The sequence below is a fragment of the Branchiostoma belcheri genome, unplaced genomic scaffold (assembly GCF_001625305.1).
Source record: "Branchiostoma belcheri isolate BF01 breed outbred unplaced genomic scaffold, Haploidv18h27 scaffold15, whole genome shotgun sequence".
NCBI lineage: Eukaryota > Metazoa > Chordata > Leptocardii > Amphioxiformes > Branchiostomatidae > Branchiostoma > Branchiostoma belcheri.
This window is the reverse complement of record NW_017802935.1, coordinates 1,062,223-1,077,185: the sequence shown is the minus strand read 5'-3', so window position 1 is coordinate 1,077,185 and position 14,963 is coordinate 1,062,223. Positions and strand designations below refer to the sequence as shown.

The window sequence follows — 14,963 nt, the reverse complement described above, 5'->3', positions numbered from 1 at the left end:
TATATATATATATNTATATATATATATATATATATATATATATATATATATATATATATATATATATATATATATATATATATATAGACCCCAAATTTTTTTTGCCCTGCAGTGGCATAGTTAACTTCAGCATTTGTTGTGTTTTGCTGTGGTGTGATGCGTTACACGACAAATACCCCCAAATCGTACATATACAGAGTGTTATATAGATGGTACTGTATGTGCAGAACAACAATTGTTGTACTCCGCAGGACAAGGGTTAACACCTGATTGGAGATACCAGTGTTGGTTAATGATTTTTTTTCACACAACGTTAAATACAGCGGAGGCTTAGCCTGGATGCCAGCAGTTTTTTGCTTTAGTGCACTATCAGTCTCAGTGACCCATAGGGCATACTAAAGATAAAAAGGCTGGCATCTAAATAAACATTTCGTTTTACCATTACATTAGTGGCAAAGTTTGAGCATGTTCATTATGTCATGATCATGATGATAATGTCAATCACGATTTTTTTTGCATATTATTAACTAAAGTTAAAGTTTTAACTGTAAAAACGTAACTACGGTACTCTCTTCGCCAAAAGCAATTACTCAAGCAACAGTTACTGGATATGATTTTGAAAACGTTAGACGTTTCAGCTAGTATCCACTATCTTTTGTCAGTGACTGAGAGACCAGAGGGGAAATGCAGGACTTTTTTAAACTGTTGATTGATATGCAGATAAAGTGAAGACAAATTTTTGGAAGTCGAAAAAGGAACAAAAGTCAGACAAGTCAAGACAAGATAATGCAAATTAGTCAGAAAGCTCCTGTTATACTCTCTTCCTTGTATCCACTGCAGGACCACAGCTGCATCCTGCACAGCATTGTGGGATGGAACAGCACGGTTGGCGCCTGGACCCGCGTGGAGGGCACGCCCTCTGACCCCAATCCCAACATCCCCTTCGCCAAGCTGGACTCCGGAGAACTGTTCAGCGAGGACGGACGGCTCAACCCTTCCATCACCATCCTGGGTAGGCTCACGGTTCACATACATGCAGTAGCGAAGTATAACAGGAAGGTTTGTTAAGAAATTGCCATGGAATATTTAATTTGAATGTGTTTTGCTTGTGCTGCAAGATTTGAATACTGGATTTTTGGACATAGGAAGGGAGGATTTGGCCAAGAGGTCAAATCCCCTGCTTACTCTTAACCCTCCTCTAGGCAGGGAGGTCAGTCACCCTGATCAACATCTTCAGAGATTCCTCATGATCAAATTGTTTTTTTTTAATGTTTTCTCAACTTTGTCTCAATTAAGGATATCCCAGGCAGAATGGAGATTGTTACAACATCTGTTATTCAGGGACACCAAATTTTCTCAACTTATAAGCACATTTTGCATTGACAGAGAAATGTAATGGATATGACGTAAATAGATTTTAAAGTTGTCCCAGCCCTCCCTCAGCTCTTCGAGCAATCATTCTGACTTGCGGTCTGGCTGACACCTGTGTAATATTCTATTGTCTATAACCTGCGGGAATCATGATTGACGTATTTCCTTTATTCTCCAGGTCGTAACGTGACCATCCCACCGGAGGTGATTGTGCTGAACTCCATCGTCCTGCCTCACAAAGACCTGCCGCACAGCTACAAGAACCAGATTATCCTCTAGGGCTTCTAACACAAGTCTCTATACCAGACTAACAAAGTCGGTTGAGAAATAGTCAGATTTAGCACAAATTTTGCAACGCAACAAACTTAACGCAAATCAGGGAAGGCACGCTGTGTCTCTCCTTGCCAATATGTATGTTTGAAATTGTAACAAACAACAAACGATTTCACAATTTAGCCAAACGGGGAGAATAATTTGCCTTTGGGGAGTTTGGCCAGAGGATTTCATTTTCCCCCTTGCAGTAAAGGGGGACAGTTTCGACATAATGTATCACACTACAAAATGTTGACAGCATTGATACAGATCAAATTACTGGTTCATCAGCACATGCAGAACTGACTTGTACTTTGGAAGAGATATTGAGATTTTACCAAAAGACTTAAAATATTAAAAAATTATTTTTTGCTCAATTTTGTATGGTGAAGAATGGTGAGAATATCAGAAGTACAGGAATTAACCAATGGTGGAAATGCCTTGTTTGGGGTATGTTAAAACCTCTATTTAAATAATTAAAGACAATGGCTGTAAGGCCACACCAATTTTATTTCTTGGTTAACGGATTCGCCCGCTTCATTTTTTTCTGATTTGAAAATAAAAATAAAAATTCAGAATCAACTGCAAAATGCTCATATTTTGCCCTGAACAGTTGAAAACAGTCCTTTTTTTCCTAGTTGTTACAGTTATTCCATCTTTCAATACAGTGGTATCATTAAAAGTTCAAAATTCATTGTTTAAATTTTGAACCAGTCTGGTGTGTTGACTTCATGGCTCCTATCGTACCATTTTGGGCCATAATAGGATCCCTAGGCCTGTTTTTATTTTTTCGCCCGCCCGCTCCATTATTATTGTAGAAAAATCCGTTAACCAAGAAATTAAATTGGTGTGGCCTAAGGTTCCAACATACAGATATTTAATGTACATAATTTCAAGAGTCAAGAATTGGAGTAAGAAAATGTATTCTAAGAGATGCTTACAACTTGCGATACATTTAACTCTGAATTCATTTTGTACGGCTTTATATGATAAGTTTAATATGCAAATACTCTACGATAAGCAAGCCGACATTTACATGACATCTAATAGGCAACATAAATTTAATCTGTTGGTTCTCAGATTTTTTCATTAAAAAATATGAAGCGACAGGGCGAAAAAAAAAATAAATGAGAACAGGTCTAGGCATCCCATTATAGCTCCAAATGCTACGGTAGGAGAGAGAGCCATGAAGTCAACACAAAAGGCTGGGTTAATATTTAAACAATGAATTTGATCTTTTAATCAAACCACTCCATTGATAGATGGACAAACTGTAACAGCTAGGAAGAAAACTAGGACTTTCTTTAACTGTTGGGGGCAAAACATTAGCATTTTTTAGTTGATTCAGAACCAAAATCTTTGTTTTTTTTTGCAAATCAGAAAAAATTGAAGAGGCGAATCCGGGAACCAACAAATTACATTGTAGTGGCCTTACGAGAGATAAAAAGAGAGTGATCTGGTCTAGTTTCCATCATAAAGTTTATAGCACAAATTCTGTACATGATTACATGAAAGTTAATCAGTAGGCGAGAGAGAATTCAATAATCATTGCCACATTAATTTAATGATCCCAATAATAAATCCACTCACATTTGCTACATTTTTAAAATTTAAAGGCTACCAGTATTTTAACACTATAGAGTGTGGCCCAACTTTTGCTCACCATGCATTGCACAGAAAGGGTATTACTAAACATTCTGCCTTGAACAGGCTTCAGAAGTATCTGGAAATAGTAGAAATCGGCCAAATAGACACTCAGATAACATACCAGGAGGGTTAGTCTGTTTAAGGGCAATTTTATCTGTATATTTGGCCAGTTCCTGCTCTTTCCAGCAACATCTGAAGCCTGGTAGAGTAAATCAGGACCTTCTCAGCATGAGCTCTTGTTCGAAGCCTATGTGTATGTGACAGAATTACTGTAGAACAAGAGTCAACCTCCACAACCAGTATCCAGTGTTTGTACCACAGGGAGGTTTATTGCAAGTCAGTGGAAGAGAACTGGTCATCATCCCAATTGTTAAAATTTCCGAAGTTACATGATCTAACACTTGTAGAAAATCCTACTCACTCTTGCATAATTTTAATAACTACAGACTTGCTATCTATTTACACGATTGTACACTGTTGTATGTTGATGGGCAATGGTAAAAATGATTCATTTTTTTGCAGCATCAAGAAATACAATCATGTATAATTGTTGCCCATTGAGTTCATACATGTATGTGTATGTGTAACGTTACCTGCACGAATCATTGGGGACCTTATCAATAATTTCACAGAAAACACATTTCACTGGGTGTTACAAAAACTTGTTTTATGATGCAAGTTTATATCATATTTAGAAATATAGCAAAATAGAAATAAATTGTTAATATTAAGATATTGAATAAAAAAGTACAAATAAAAAAAAGATCCTTAATCCAGCCTGCACATTACAATCATTGTACTGACAGTAACAAAATTGTTAGCTTAATAATTATGCATCCTTCAAGAATCTAAATTCAATCTACCTAATAATAGTATTTACAATTTCATATCTACTTTATACACTGAAGATCTTGATATTAAAACACAGAGTATCTAGAAGGTAGAAAAGCTACCCAATACAAAAATATCCTACATTTAATCCACACCAGTTCGTTTCATTGTTTTTTGGACATTGCAAAGTTTACGTCGAAGTGAAAACCGAGGGTTAGGAGGAAAGATTGCATCTGACTATCTTCCCACGCTGAAGCTGTGAGAACCAAGATTTTCTGTTTTAATGTCAATCTTCAAGCTCAGAATTATTTCCTTCATATCTACGAAACAACGAATTGAACTGATGTGGCCTAGTCATCGGCAGGAAAGTTGCAAGAAGACATTATAACATGATGTACATATAATGTATAATTATGTTATGTCTCATAGGCTAACTACATGTAATATAAGCTAACTAAATATAATGCAAAATATTCCCTCTGTATTTCTTGATGACACACTTGGTAATGAAATAAAAAACATCCTTTTCCTGCATGATCAAACTAAAAATATAATGATGTGCAAAACATTACAAATGCTGGTATACATGTACAATGTAGGGATGATGCAACAACAACAACAAAATTTTGGGTTGTATTTTGATGAGAAAAAGTTGAAATGGTGACACGGACTGCATAAGACTTTGCAGTTCGAGAGATGCAGTGTAGCAGTCCTGGTGGGGCTTGGAGAGTAACTTCTGTACTGGAACATACATCAACTTTGAAACATTGAAAATTACCTGCACCAGAGAAATTTTACGTGCACTACTCAAAGTTTAGCAAGTATGAATATGAATAAAATCTGTTCAGAAACCATATTGCCATTTCTTTTATACTTCATACAGTCAGTGGTAACAGTCAGTGCAGCAAATAAAAATCCATGTAAACTTACATGTACAGTTACTGTACGTATAAACCCAGTACATGGACCAGTGCAGGTAGACATCAAAAATACCTGCACAGCTCCAACTTCACCTAGCCTGCACAAATCTGCATATGCAGGTGGTACACATGTACATGTATTTCCATCCCTGACCCTGTAAAGATTACCCTGGATGCCAAACTAGTATCAGGCCGTTAGCCATTTTCCCTTGGCAGCCAAGAACCCTTCGCCCTACTATTACTAGTAATAGGGCTGGACAAACCCCTCGGGCTCAACTCCCCCGTAGCGGTAATTTAGATAGGCGGGCGACGGGCTCTTGGCTGCCGAAGGAAAACGGCTAACGGCCCGATACTAGTTTGGCATCCAGGGTATGTAAAGATGTACATTGTATGTTTCAGTACAGAAGTGTGTCTAGTCCAAGCTCTTGTGCTCCGACTGCTACACACATCTCCCGCTGCATGACTTGGTGCCGGGCTGCGGGGACTTCTCGTAGTCGCCCCTGTTCAGGTGGATTCTCTCGTCCATCATTGTGGCAGCATCCGGCCTCTGGAAAGAATGAAAACAAAAATTTGCAAAGCAAAAACATTTGCAAAGCAAATACATAATGTTTACCTTCGGACATGGTCTGCCCTGTTAATTTTTACTCAAACACATTCACATACCTGTACTACGAGTATATGGTGACAGGAGCAGAGCAGACCATGAAATTGCAACATTATGTAACCCAACACGAGTCACCGTGGTGACAGACGTCAACAAATCATGTCATTGGTCAGGTCATAGGTCACTGTTTGGAGAAGAAGAAGAGGAAGAAACTGTGCAAAAACAATATGTTTTCCTTCGGTAAACATAATTAATGAAGAAACATATCTTTAACTGTTCCTCATTGAACGTGTCGACCTGCTCTATTTTGAATACTTCTGTCAAAATGTAGCTGTGATACATGCAGTCAATGCAGTGGAAAACCTGTCACAGATATGTATAACCACAAGGAAGATATGGATGGACAACATAAGGGAGGACTTTAACCTACATAACGTGAACCTACAGGATAGAGGCAAATGGTGGGCTGCCATCAAGCCTCAGCATCAGTGTGTAAGCACATCCACATGTTAGAGAATACAAATGTAGTTAAACCTTTTTTGTTACAGCATACATATACTCGAGTCTGTATGTAACATTGTAAGATGACGTTATCCACACATGTATGTAGCTTTGTTAGATCTTTAGTTGTAAAACTTCAAGGCATACTTTTTTGTTGTGTCAATAAAGAATCTAATCTCTAAACCTTGAAAGTCGGGGAACAACATACATGTACGCTAAACGTATAGTGAGTGAGTGACTTTACACAATGTCATGCACTATCCACCCACAGTAAGCTGCATCATTGAGTAACTCACCTTCCGCAGAATGCTCTCCACCAGGTCCCTGAAGGCATGCTCGATGCCTGTGTTGGTCTTAGCGCTCACCTCAACAAAGTTGATGTTGTACTCAACAGCAAACTAGCGGGAGAGGAAAAAAAAACTTGACAATGCATCTGATTTTCATAAGATAAACCTTATTGCAACACAATTGGACATTAAGGTATAATGCATGGCGTCTGCTATATGGTATCGCTATATTACAATACACTACGGGGAACAACAGACGATAAACCGGATAGAGCGAGATACGTTGTACTTTGGGACTAATCTATATCATATTACAAAAGACTAAAATTTATATAGTATGGGGTGAGACTGGGCTTTTACAATCCATGGTTGAATTTCTAGGCCCTTTAGGCATTTTTCGAGATTGTCCTTTGTGTACAAGGCTGTCACGTGTCATAGAAGTTGCTGCCTGAATCCAGTTATAGAAATTGTGGTATGGAATCTTTGAACAACTATGTAATGTCTTAACCCTTGTCCTGCTGGCAATTTTTACATAATATTTTCAAATAATTTCATGTCTTAATCAGGTCACAGACCCTTGACTTTTTTTGGCCCGCGGTGGCGTAGTTACTTCCGCATTCGTTGCGTTTCGCTGCGGTGTGATGCGTTGCACGAGAAACACCCCCAAATCGTACATATACAGGGCACTATATAGATGGTACTGTATGTGCAACCCATATATATATGGGCTCCGCAGGACAAGGGTTAATATGTACTCCAGTCTCTCCTGTAAGAATAGCTGTCACCCTCTGGTGGGCAGCTAAAGGAGAGTTTTTCCTCAATAAACCTCACAATTTAAAAATATTTTGGACATAAATTCATGAAGTGATGTTCACGTACCTTTTCTGCTCTCTCCCTGGGGACCTCCCGTAACACTTCCTGGTCACACTTGTTTCCCAGCAGGTATCTCTCCACATCATGGGAGGCGTACTGAGGAAAAAAAAAGTACTGTTGAAGAAAGTGTTTGTCTTCCTATATTCACAATTTGGCCATGGGTAATTACAGAATTTAGGAAGTATGTCAGTAATAACTGTTCAGAAACCATTGCCATAATTGATTAATTATTTCTTTATATTCTAAATACAGCAATCTAACATCCATATCCATAATATCACCAGGGTCCATATATAATATCGCCACCTTGAGAAAAAGTGTGCTTAAAGATATTTTTACTGCAACATACCCTGGGTATGTACATTTGAGGTGTGCAGGAGTGCATACCAAAAGTATGTTGCAGTAAAAATATCTTTATTATAAGCACACTGTTTCTCAAGGTGGCGATATTATGGACCCTGGTGATATTATGGACATGGATGTTATATAATTATAAACCCAGTACATGGACCAGTTCAGCTACAATTTTACCTGCACTAGCCTGCATATACCCAGTGAGTACATGCAGGTTAGGTACAGATAGACATCAGAAATACATGCACAGCTCCAATTTTACTTGCACCAACTTGCATACACAGGTGGTATTCCAAGCGTTGAGATCATATTTGTGTGCACTTGTTGCATGACATTGTGATGAGATGACTGGAATAACTTTAATTGCCCTGTAACTGAGATGACTGATTTCTCACCACATCTACTTGGTTGAGCCACTTGGGAATGCTGACAAAGGTGTGTTCCCTGGTGATGTCATACACGAGTAGGACCCCGTCTGCCCGGTGGTAGTACTGTGTGGTGATGGTGTTAAACTTCTCATGCCCTGCTGTATCCCTGGAACATACAATCATGTAACACTGTAACATACACTGTAACATACATGTAACACTGTATACACAATACACAGTTATACCTACAGTGTGTGGTAGTACTGTGTGGTGATGGTGTTAAACTTCTCATGGCCTGCTGTGTCCCTGGAACAGGCATGTAAACAATCTTATCATACATAACGCTAACGCCGGTCACACAGTCACACCTGTAACTGGCCAGCTTCTCATGGCCTGCTGTGTCCCTGAAACATACATGTTATGATGTAACACTGTAACATAAGTGTGACACTGTTACATATGTGTGATGCTGGTCACACTGGTACAATGATATTTTGCTTTAATGATTTATTCAATTTTAATTTCAAGCTGACACATCAATCAGACTTTTAAGATCTCAGTTAAACTCTTAAGCTTGGTATCGTCTACCCTGGATGACAAAACTAGTATCGGGCCGTTAGCCGTTTTCCTTCGGCAGCCGAGAGCCCTTTGCCCGCCTGCCTAAATTACCGCTACGGGGGAGTTGAGCCCGAGGGGTTTGTCCGGCCCTTTACTAGCCAAACTCTCCCCGAGCTAGACTTCCCCGTAGCGGTAATTTACACCAGCGGGCGAAGGGCTTTTGCGGTCCGGAAAACGTGTTCTGGTTTCAAGGGTAGGTATCATCCCCCTCAGTGTCACAATCACAAGCTTTTTTTAATTGTTAAGGCCACACCAATTTAATTTGTTGGTTCTTGGATTTTTTCAGAAGAAATATGAAGCGACAGGGCGAAAAAAAATAAAAATAAAAACAGGTCTATGCATCCTATTATAGGCTTAAATGCTACAAAATGAGTCATGAAGTCGACACAAAAGGCTGGGTTGAAATTTAAACATTGAATTTTGAACTTTTAATCAAACCACTGCAATGATAGATGGGAAAACTGTAACAAAAGCTAGGAAGAAAAGGACTTTCCTCAACTGTTGGGGGCAAAACATGAGCATTTTTCAATTGATTCAGGACCAGAATAATTTTTTTTTTTTTTGCAAATCAGAAAAAAATGAAGAGGCGAATCCGAGAACCAACAAATTAAATTGGTGTGGCCTAACAAGTGAGAATACACATCATGTTGTACATGTGCCTGTAAAATATCAGTATGTAAGATAATATAGCAGAGACTGCTGCACTTACCATATTTGAAGTCGTATTCTCTTGCCGTACATCTCAAATATTCTAATTTTGAAGTCAATGCCTGAAACACAACAAGAATCACATGTCATGAACAGCAGAACAGACGATTAAGGGTACAGCAGCTCCCAACCTTCGTTACGATTCAGGAAGGTTGGGAGCTGCCCAAGTCCTATTTACGCCTACTCCACAAGGAGGCGGGGAAGGCCAGAAGATCCACACAAGTCTCGACCTAGTCTCGTGCTCTCGCGAGACTTTTTTAAAGGTCACTCCGTAATCAAGATGTACAGTGGACATCGAAAATTGGAGGTAGGTGTTTCTACCTTTCAAAAACAGTCACTGATTGAAGAATATTCTACTGACTGAAATCTTAAATACTAGTAGTAGTACTAACGTGACAGTGTATTTGCTAGGATTTGGCTAGAACCTCATCCTTACCTACAGTAGAGATGGGATCCTCATATTTGTCCTCAGTGTTGATGTTACATGATTAAGTCTTACCTACAGTAGAGATGGGGTCCTCATATTTGTCCTCAGTAAACCTGTTGATGATACAAGTCTTCCCCACGCTGGACTCGCCCACCATCACCACCTGCAGCTGGAAGTCATACGGCGGCGCCGGCCCGCGCGGTACTGATAAATCTGGCCGCGACATACTACGGAACACAAGACATCGGAATATATATTAGTTTTTTTTCATAAGACTGGTATAGACCTTCACCTGCTTCCATTTCACTGTCTGTCAGACATCAAAGACCAGAGCTTCTGACAGGCATCGAAATGTTGGAAACAGTCCTTTTATTCCTAGTTGTTACAGTCACATGTATCTTTCAATGCAGTGGTATCATTAAAAGTTCAAAAGTCATTGTTTACATTTTGAACCAGCCTGGTGTGTTGACTTCATACTCCTATCGTACCATTTTGGGCCATAATAGGATGCCTAGGCCTGTTTTTATTTTATTTTTTTTTCGCCCGCCCGCTCCATTATTTTTCTAGAAAAATCCGTTAACCAAGGTGGTGTGCACCAAAATTGGTGTGGCCTGACTAGATGAAATTATTTTCATAATCTGAGATTTCTAGCCTGGGTTCCAGACCCATAGCACACTGGACACAAATATCTCAGTGAGCACTGAGATATTTTGTGTCCAGTGTGCTTTGGGTCTGGCATCCAGGCTAGAGATTTCAGACTTGTGGGAGGTATTAGAGGGTCCCTCATGCAGGCTGAATTCGCCCCATGTCAATCTCTAATTCCTGCTGGCTCCTGGCCAGATCCATTTCCTGTGACTGATCTTTTGACCTGCCATTCTCAACCTGTCTGTCAATCCGGTGGGAGACCCCACCCGAGTGCTATCAACCTACTCTGTCCAGTCAAACCCACAACTGACATGATCAGCCATACAAAACAATACTTCCATATACCTGGAAGTAACAATCATACATGTACATCATACTTGTTTCAACACAATATATCATAACTAGATATATTTGATTATGCTTAAGGCCACACCAATTTAATTTGTTGGTTCAGGGATTTTTTCAGAAAAAATATGAAGCGACCGGGCGAAAAAAAAAAAAATAAAAACAGGTCTAGGCATCCTATTATAGGCTTAAATGCTACAAAATGAGCCATGAAGTCAACACAAAAGGCTGGGTTAAAATTTAAACATTGAATTTTGAACTTTTAATCAAACCACTGCAATGATAGATGGAAAAACTGTAACAACTAGGAAGAAAAGGACTTTCCTCAACTTTTGAGGGGCAAAACATGAGCATTTTTCAGTTGATTCAGGACCAGAATCAATTTTTTTTTTTTTGCAAATCAGAAAAAAGCGAAGAGGCGAATCCGAGAACCAACAAATTAAATTGGTGTGGCCTAACCTTCTATATTGATTGTCTAAGTATTTTTATATTTACTATTATTGACCATGTAAATTTTGACGTTGTAACTTGTATTTGTGTTTTTGTATGGGGGAGGGCAACTTGTAAAGGTGCGTATGCACCTGTTTTGCCCTCCCTTTCACTTTGTGAAAAATCAAAATAAACAAGGAGAAGTCGTAGACATCATCCCTCCATGAAATAGCTTGTTATTTTGTAATCTTTTGGTGTATTTCAATAGAGATATTATGAGTCAAACTGTTATAGAGTTTGCGAATATACTACTGGGGATGGTACCCAGGCTACATTTGCCTGACTGTGTACATGTAGGTCAATGACCAGACAAATGACCTGCAGACCAGACAAACAAGATTTATTTTCCTGCAGACTCTATAGGGGGTAAAAATAGATAGGGCTGCCTGGGTCTTCCTGCCAGCTGGAGGTATAAACAAAAACACTCTGTCCCAACTTTTGGGTCAAACAGACCATCCTATTATGAAGTAGGGGTGAAAAAGTGAAAATCCTTTTAAATCAAGCAATAAAAATATGCGACAACCTGCTAATGCACTCCAAAACACAAAGAGACTCAACAACTACCCACATACCAAAAATCATACCAAACCATCCCCTAGATTTTCCAAACATTCAACACAAAAAGTCCAACATTAAACATTTTGTAAATATCAAACGCAAACAGCTAGGGGACCCAAATTTAAACCACTAAACCATGGTAATAACAACTACATGCTACCTTAATATCGCACAAACAGTCCATAACGCGAAAACAACAGAATAAAAAAATTAAACTGCAGTACCAAGGTCAATCACCAGGGGCTCAAAGTCAACCTACACAATCTCCAAGGCCCCATCCATCAATCTGCCAAATATCGTACAGTTCCTTCTCACCGATCTTCAGATATCAGACCAAACATGAAACGGAGTAAAAACAGTACCCCCATTTTCATGGAGGGTAACAAATGTACATTGGTGTATGTCACTCGCAGCCACCTGCATGCAAATATGAGACAGTGGTACATTCTGTTTTTTGTTGTCAATTTTCTACTAGTACCTGACTGCAGATTGTCCTCAGGCTTTCCGTAGGATAATGAAAGAAAAACAACCCATATCATTGTATAAGAACATCACTATGCAGTCACATGGTTACCATACTAGAACATCAGACTCACAGACCATCCGCCTTCCTAAACCTCGAACAAATGCACAGAAAAGAAGATTTTTGTATAGAATGTCCAGTGCCTGGAATGATATGAAGTTGTGATGATGTACATGTATATAGCTTTATTTTAATCTGTTTTGATATGTTGATATGTTTTGTAAATATGTCATGTGTCATGTGTGTCTTGAAGGACCACAGGAAGAATAGCTACATTTGTTGTAAGCTAAATGTGGATCCCAATAAAGTCAAGTCAAGTCAAGTCAGGCATTATGCCTACCTATCTCATACTAGCCACCCACTTTTGTATTAGTTAGGTTAGCCTTATGAAAATGTAGTTGATATGCACACATGTATACTTACTTAACTTAGTAGATTCCATACTATGTACCCTACATACGTGTAACTGTTGCGCAATTAAGTTATTTTTTTGTTGTCAATTTTCTACCTGACTGCAGATTGTCCTCAGGCATTATGTCTGCTCTATTGTTACTGGTGGAGTGTCTTTAATTTGTATATAATTTGCTTGTGCCGATATTACACTGTGTAACAGATGTCATACCGTTAATCAACGAAACTGTTGAACAACATTGGAGAGTACCTTTTTGAATTTTCCTTTTTTTTTGCAGAATTGTTCAGGCTATGAACAACAGTAGGACAGTTTTCTCCATGATATCTGAACCATGCAGGTAGAAAAAGCTCAGCTGTTCATGCATTAAATGTGGTTCAATCACGTGTAAAAATAACGTTATATCTTTATGATACAAATGTAACACAGATGCATCCTTCTCCTCAATAGCTTGGTTTAATGAATTGTATCTGGGAAAAATGCAGATAATGACACCATAATTTGATTTGGTCTGACTGCTAACCGAGTTATGACAGCATCAAATCAACGAATGTCTTTAATAAAATCATGATAAAATCTGTCCCGAATAAAAATATATGCTTCATGTGAAACATCGTAAACCCACACAGAGCCTCTGTTTTGTCTCTAAACATTTTATTAGAGTAGTTTGGAGCTAATGATCTTAGATTTTTAGTATCAATAGTCTTTTTATTCTGCTATACATGTAACGTTAACGGGAGGGGTCCAAAGTCCGTTATATATACCTTTTGCATCTATTTACCTGTACTTTATATAATACTACATGTAGGCCGATATACATTTTACAGGGCATGAATGGAAGATAAATCTGTCATTGTTATTAAAATTGACGTAAGGCTACTAAATATCATCAAGCCTCAAATATATGATTAAAAACGTAACTGTTTCACCAGATATCGTTTCTAGATCTGTCAGACCACCCACAATCAACAACTACACTATATGACGTAACGCCTGATACATAATTTACGACCAGGAACGAACTTGAACTAGCGTAGTATGACGTGATCAAACTCACCTCCATCCACCCTGAGCCCACCCGTGTGTTTATTGCCACATTTTACGACGAATATTTCCTTCCCGCGTCCCTTGTCTGTACAGTAACTCGTAGTTTCTCTTCCCCTCTGACGAGATTACCAAAGCCTTGTCTAAATGTCACTTCCGGCTTGCAGACCGAACCTGATGACCCGGTTTTGCTGCGCGGTATGTCCGCTTAACGATCTCGGCGGCATGAACCATTTTGGAGCGGGTATGAGGCCACAGCAAGTAAATTTTATGCACGACATCCTCCGCAGACCCCAAATCGGAAAAATACAAGGCGGGCAAAGAAAAAGATTCCTTCATTTTCAAATTTCGAGGTCATAATTTAGCCTTGATAAGCAAGAATTGAGCTAATGTCATCCATAAAAATTACTTGCTGTGGCCTAAGTTAAGTGTTTGAGATTTTTGTGAATGTATTCGAAGTGTGGAGAGGATTAAATGTTTCAATTTTCTTGTACACAAACAATACTTCTCTCACCTTGCTTGTTTGTAAGTCTCTCATTTCTATATCAACACTGCGCTCACTCGGCAGTTCAATCGGTGGTTTTAGGAAACGACCAGGCCTTATATGGCACCATGTACACCTCGTTATATATACCTTTTGCATCTATTTACCTGTACTTTATATAATACTACATGTAGGCCGATATACATTTTACAGGGCATGAATGGAAGATAAATCTGTTATTGTTATTAAAATTGACGTAAGGCTACTAAATATCATCAAGCCTCAAATATATGATTATAAACGTAACTGTTTCACCAGATATCGTTTCTAGATCTGTCAGACCACCCACAATCAACAGCTACACTATATGACGTAACGCCCGATACATTACGACCAGGAACGAACTTGAACTAGTGTAGTATGACGTGATCAAACTCACCTCCATCCACCCTGAGCCCACCCGTGTGTTTATTGCCACATTTTACGACGAATATTTCCTTCCCGCGTCCTCCCTTGTCTGTACAGTACGTAGTTTCTATCTCTTCCTCTGGCGAGATAATACCAAAGCCTTGTCTAAATGTCACTTCCGGCTTGCAGACCGAACCTGATGACCCGGTTTTGTTGCGCGGTATGTCCGCTTAACGA

General features: G+C 38.9%; 2 protein-coding genes across 4 annotated transcripts in view; one reads left to right on the top strand and one right to left on the bottom strand.

Annotated features, from left to right (window-relative positions):
• Positions 1 to 2,249, top strand: part of LOC109465363 (mannose-1-phosphate guanyltransferase alpha-like) — a 12,926-nt gene extending 10,677 nt beyond the window's left edge. For both annotated transcript variants that reach the window (XM_019762576.1, XM_019762577.1), the window contains exons 11-12: positions 841 to 1,012; positions 1,550 to 2,249. In XM_019762576.1, coding sequence (XP_019618135.1) covers positions 841 to 1,012; positions 1,550 to 1,650 — 273 coding nt within the window. In that variant the 3' untranslated portion in view covers positions 1,651 to 2,249. The remainder of the gene's footprint in view (positions 1 to 840; positions 1,013 to 1,549) is intronic.
• Positions 2,250 to 5,278: 3,029 nt separating this feature from the next.
• LOC109465373 (ras-related protein Rab-10-like) lies at positions 5,279 to 14,899 on the bottom strand. Of its 2 annotated transcripts, none has more exons than XM_019762592.1 (7): positions 14,758 to 14,899; positions 9,894 to 10,048; positions 9,396 to 9,456; positions 8,096 to 8,234; positions 7,353 to 7,442; positions 6,483 to 6,584; positions 5,279 to 5,628 (listed from the first exon to the last, which is right to left on the bottom strand). In XM_019762592.1, exons 2-7 carry the CDS (start codon positions 10,045 to 10,047, stop codon positions 5,521 to 5,523), a joined length of 654 nt encoding a protein of 217 aa, XP_019618151.1. In that variant the 5' UTR covers position 10,048; positions 14,758 to 14,899; the 3' UTR covers positions 5,279 to 5,520. The 2 variants fall into 2 exon arrangements, with proteins under 2 accessions (XP_019618151.1, XP_019618150.1); XM_019762591.1 differs by lacking the exon at positions 14,758 to 14,899 and adding an exon at positions 13,848 to 13,971 and having other exon boundaries at positions 5,281 to 5,628.
• Positions 14,900 to 14,963: the final 64 nt, after the last annotated feature.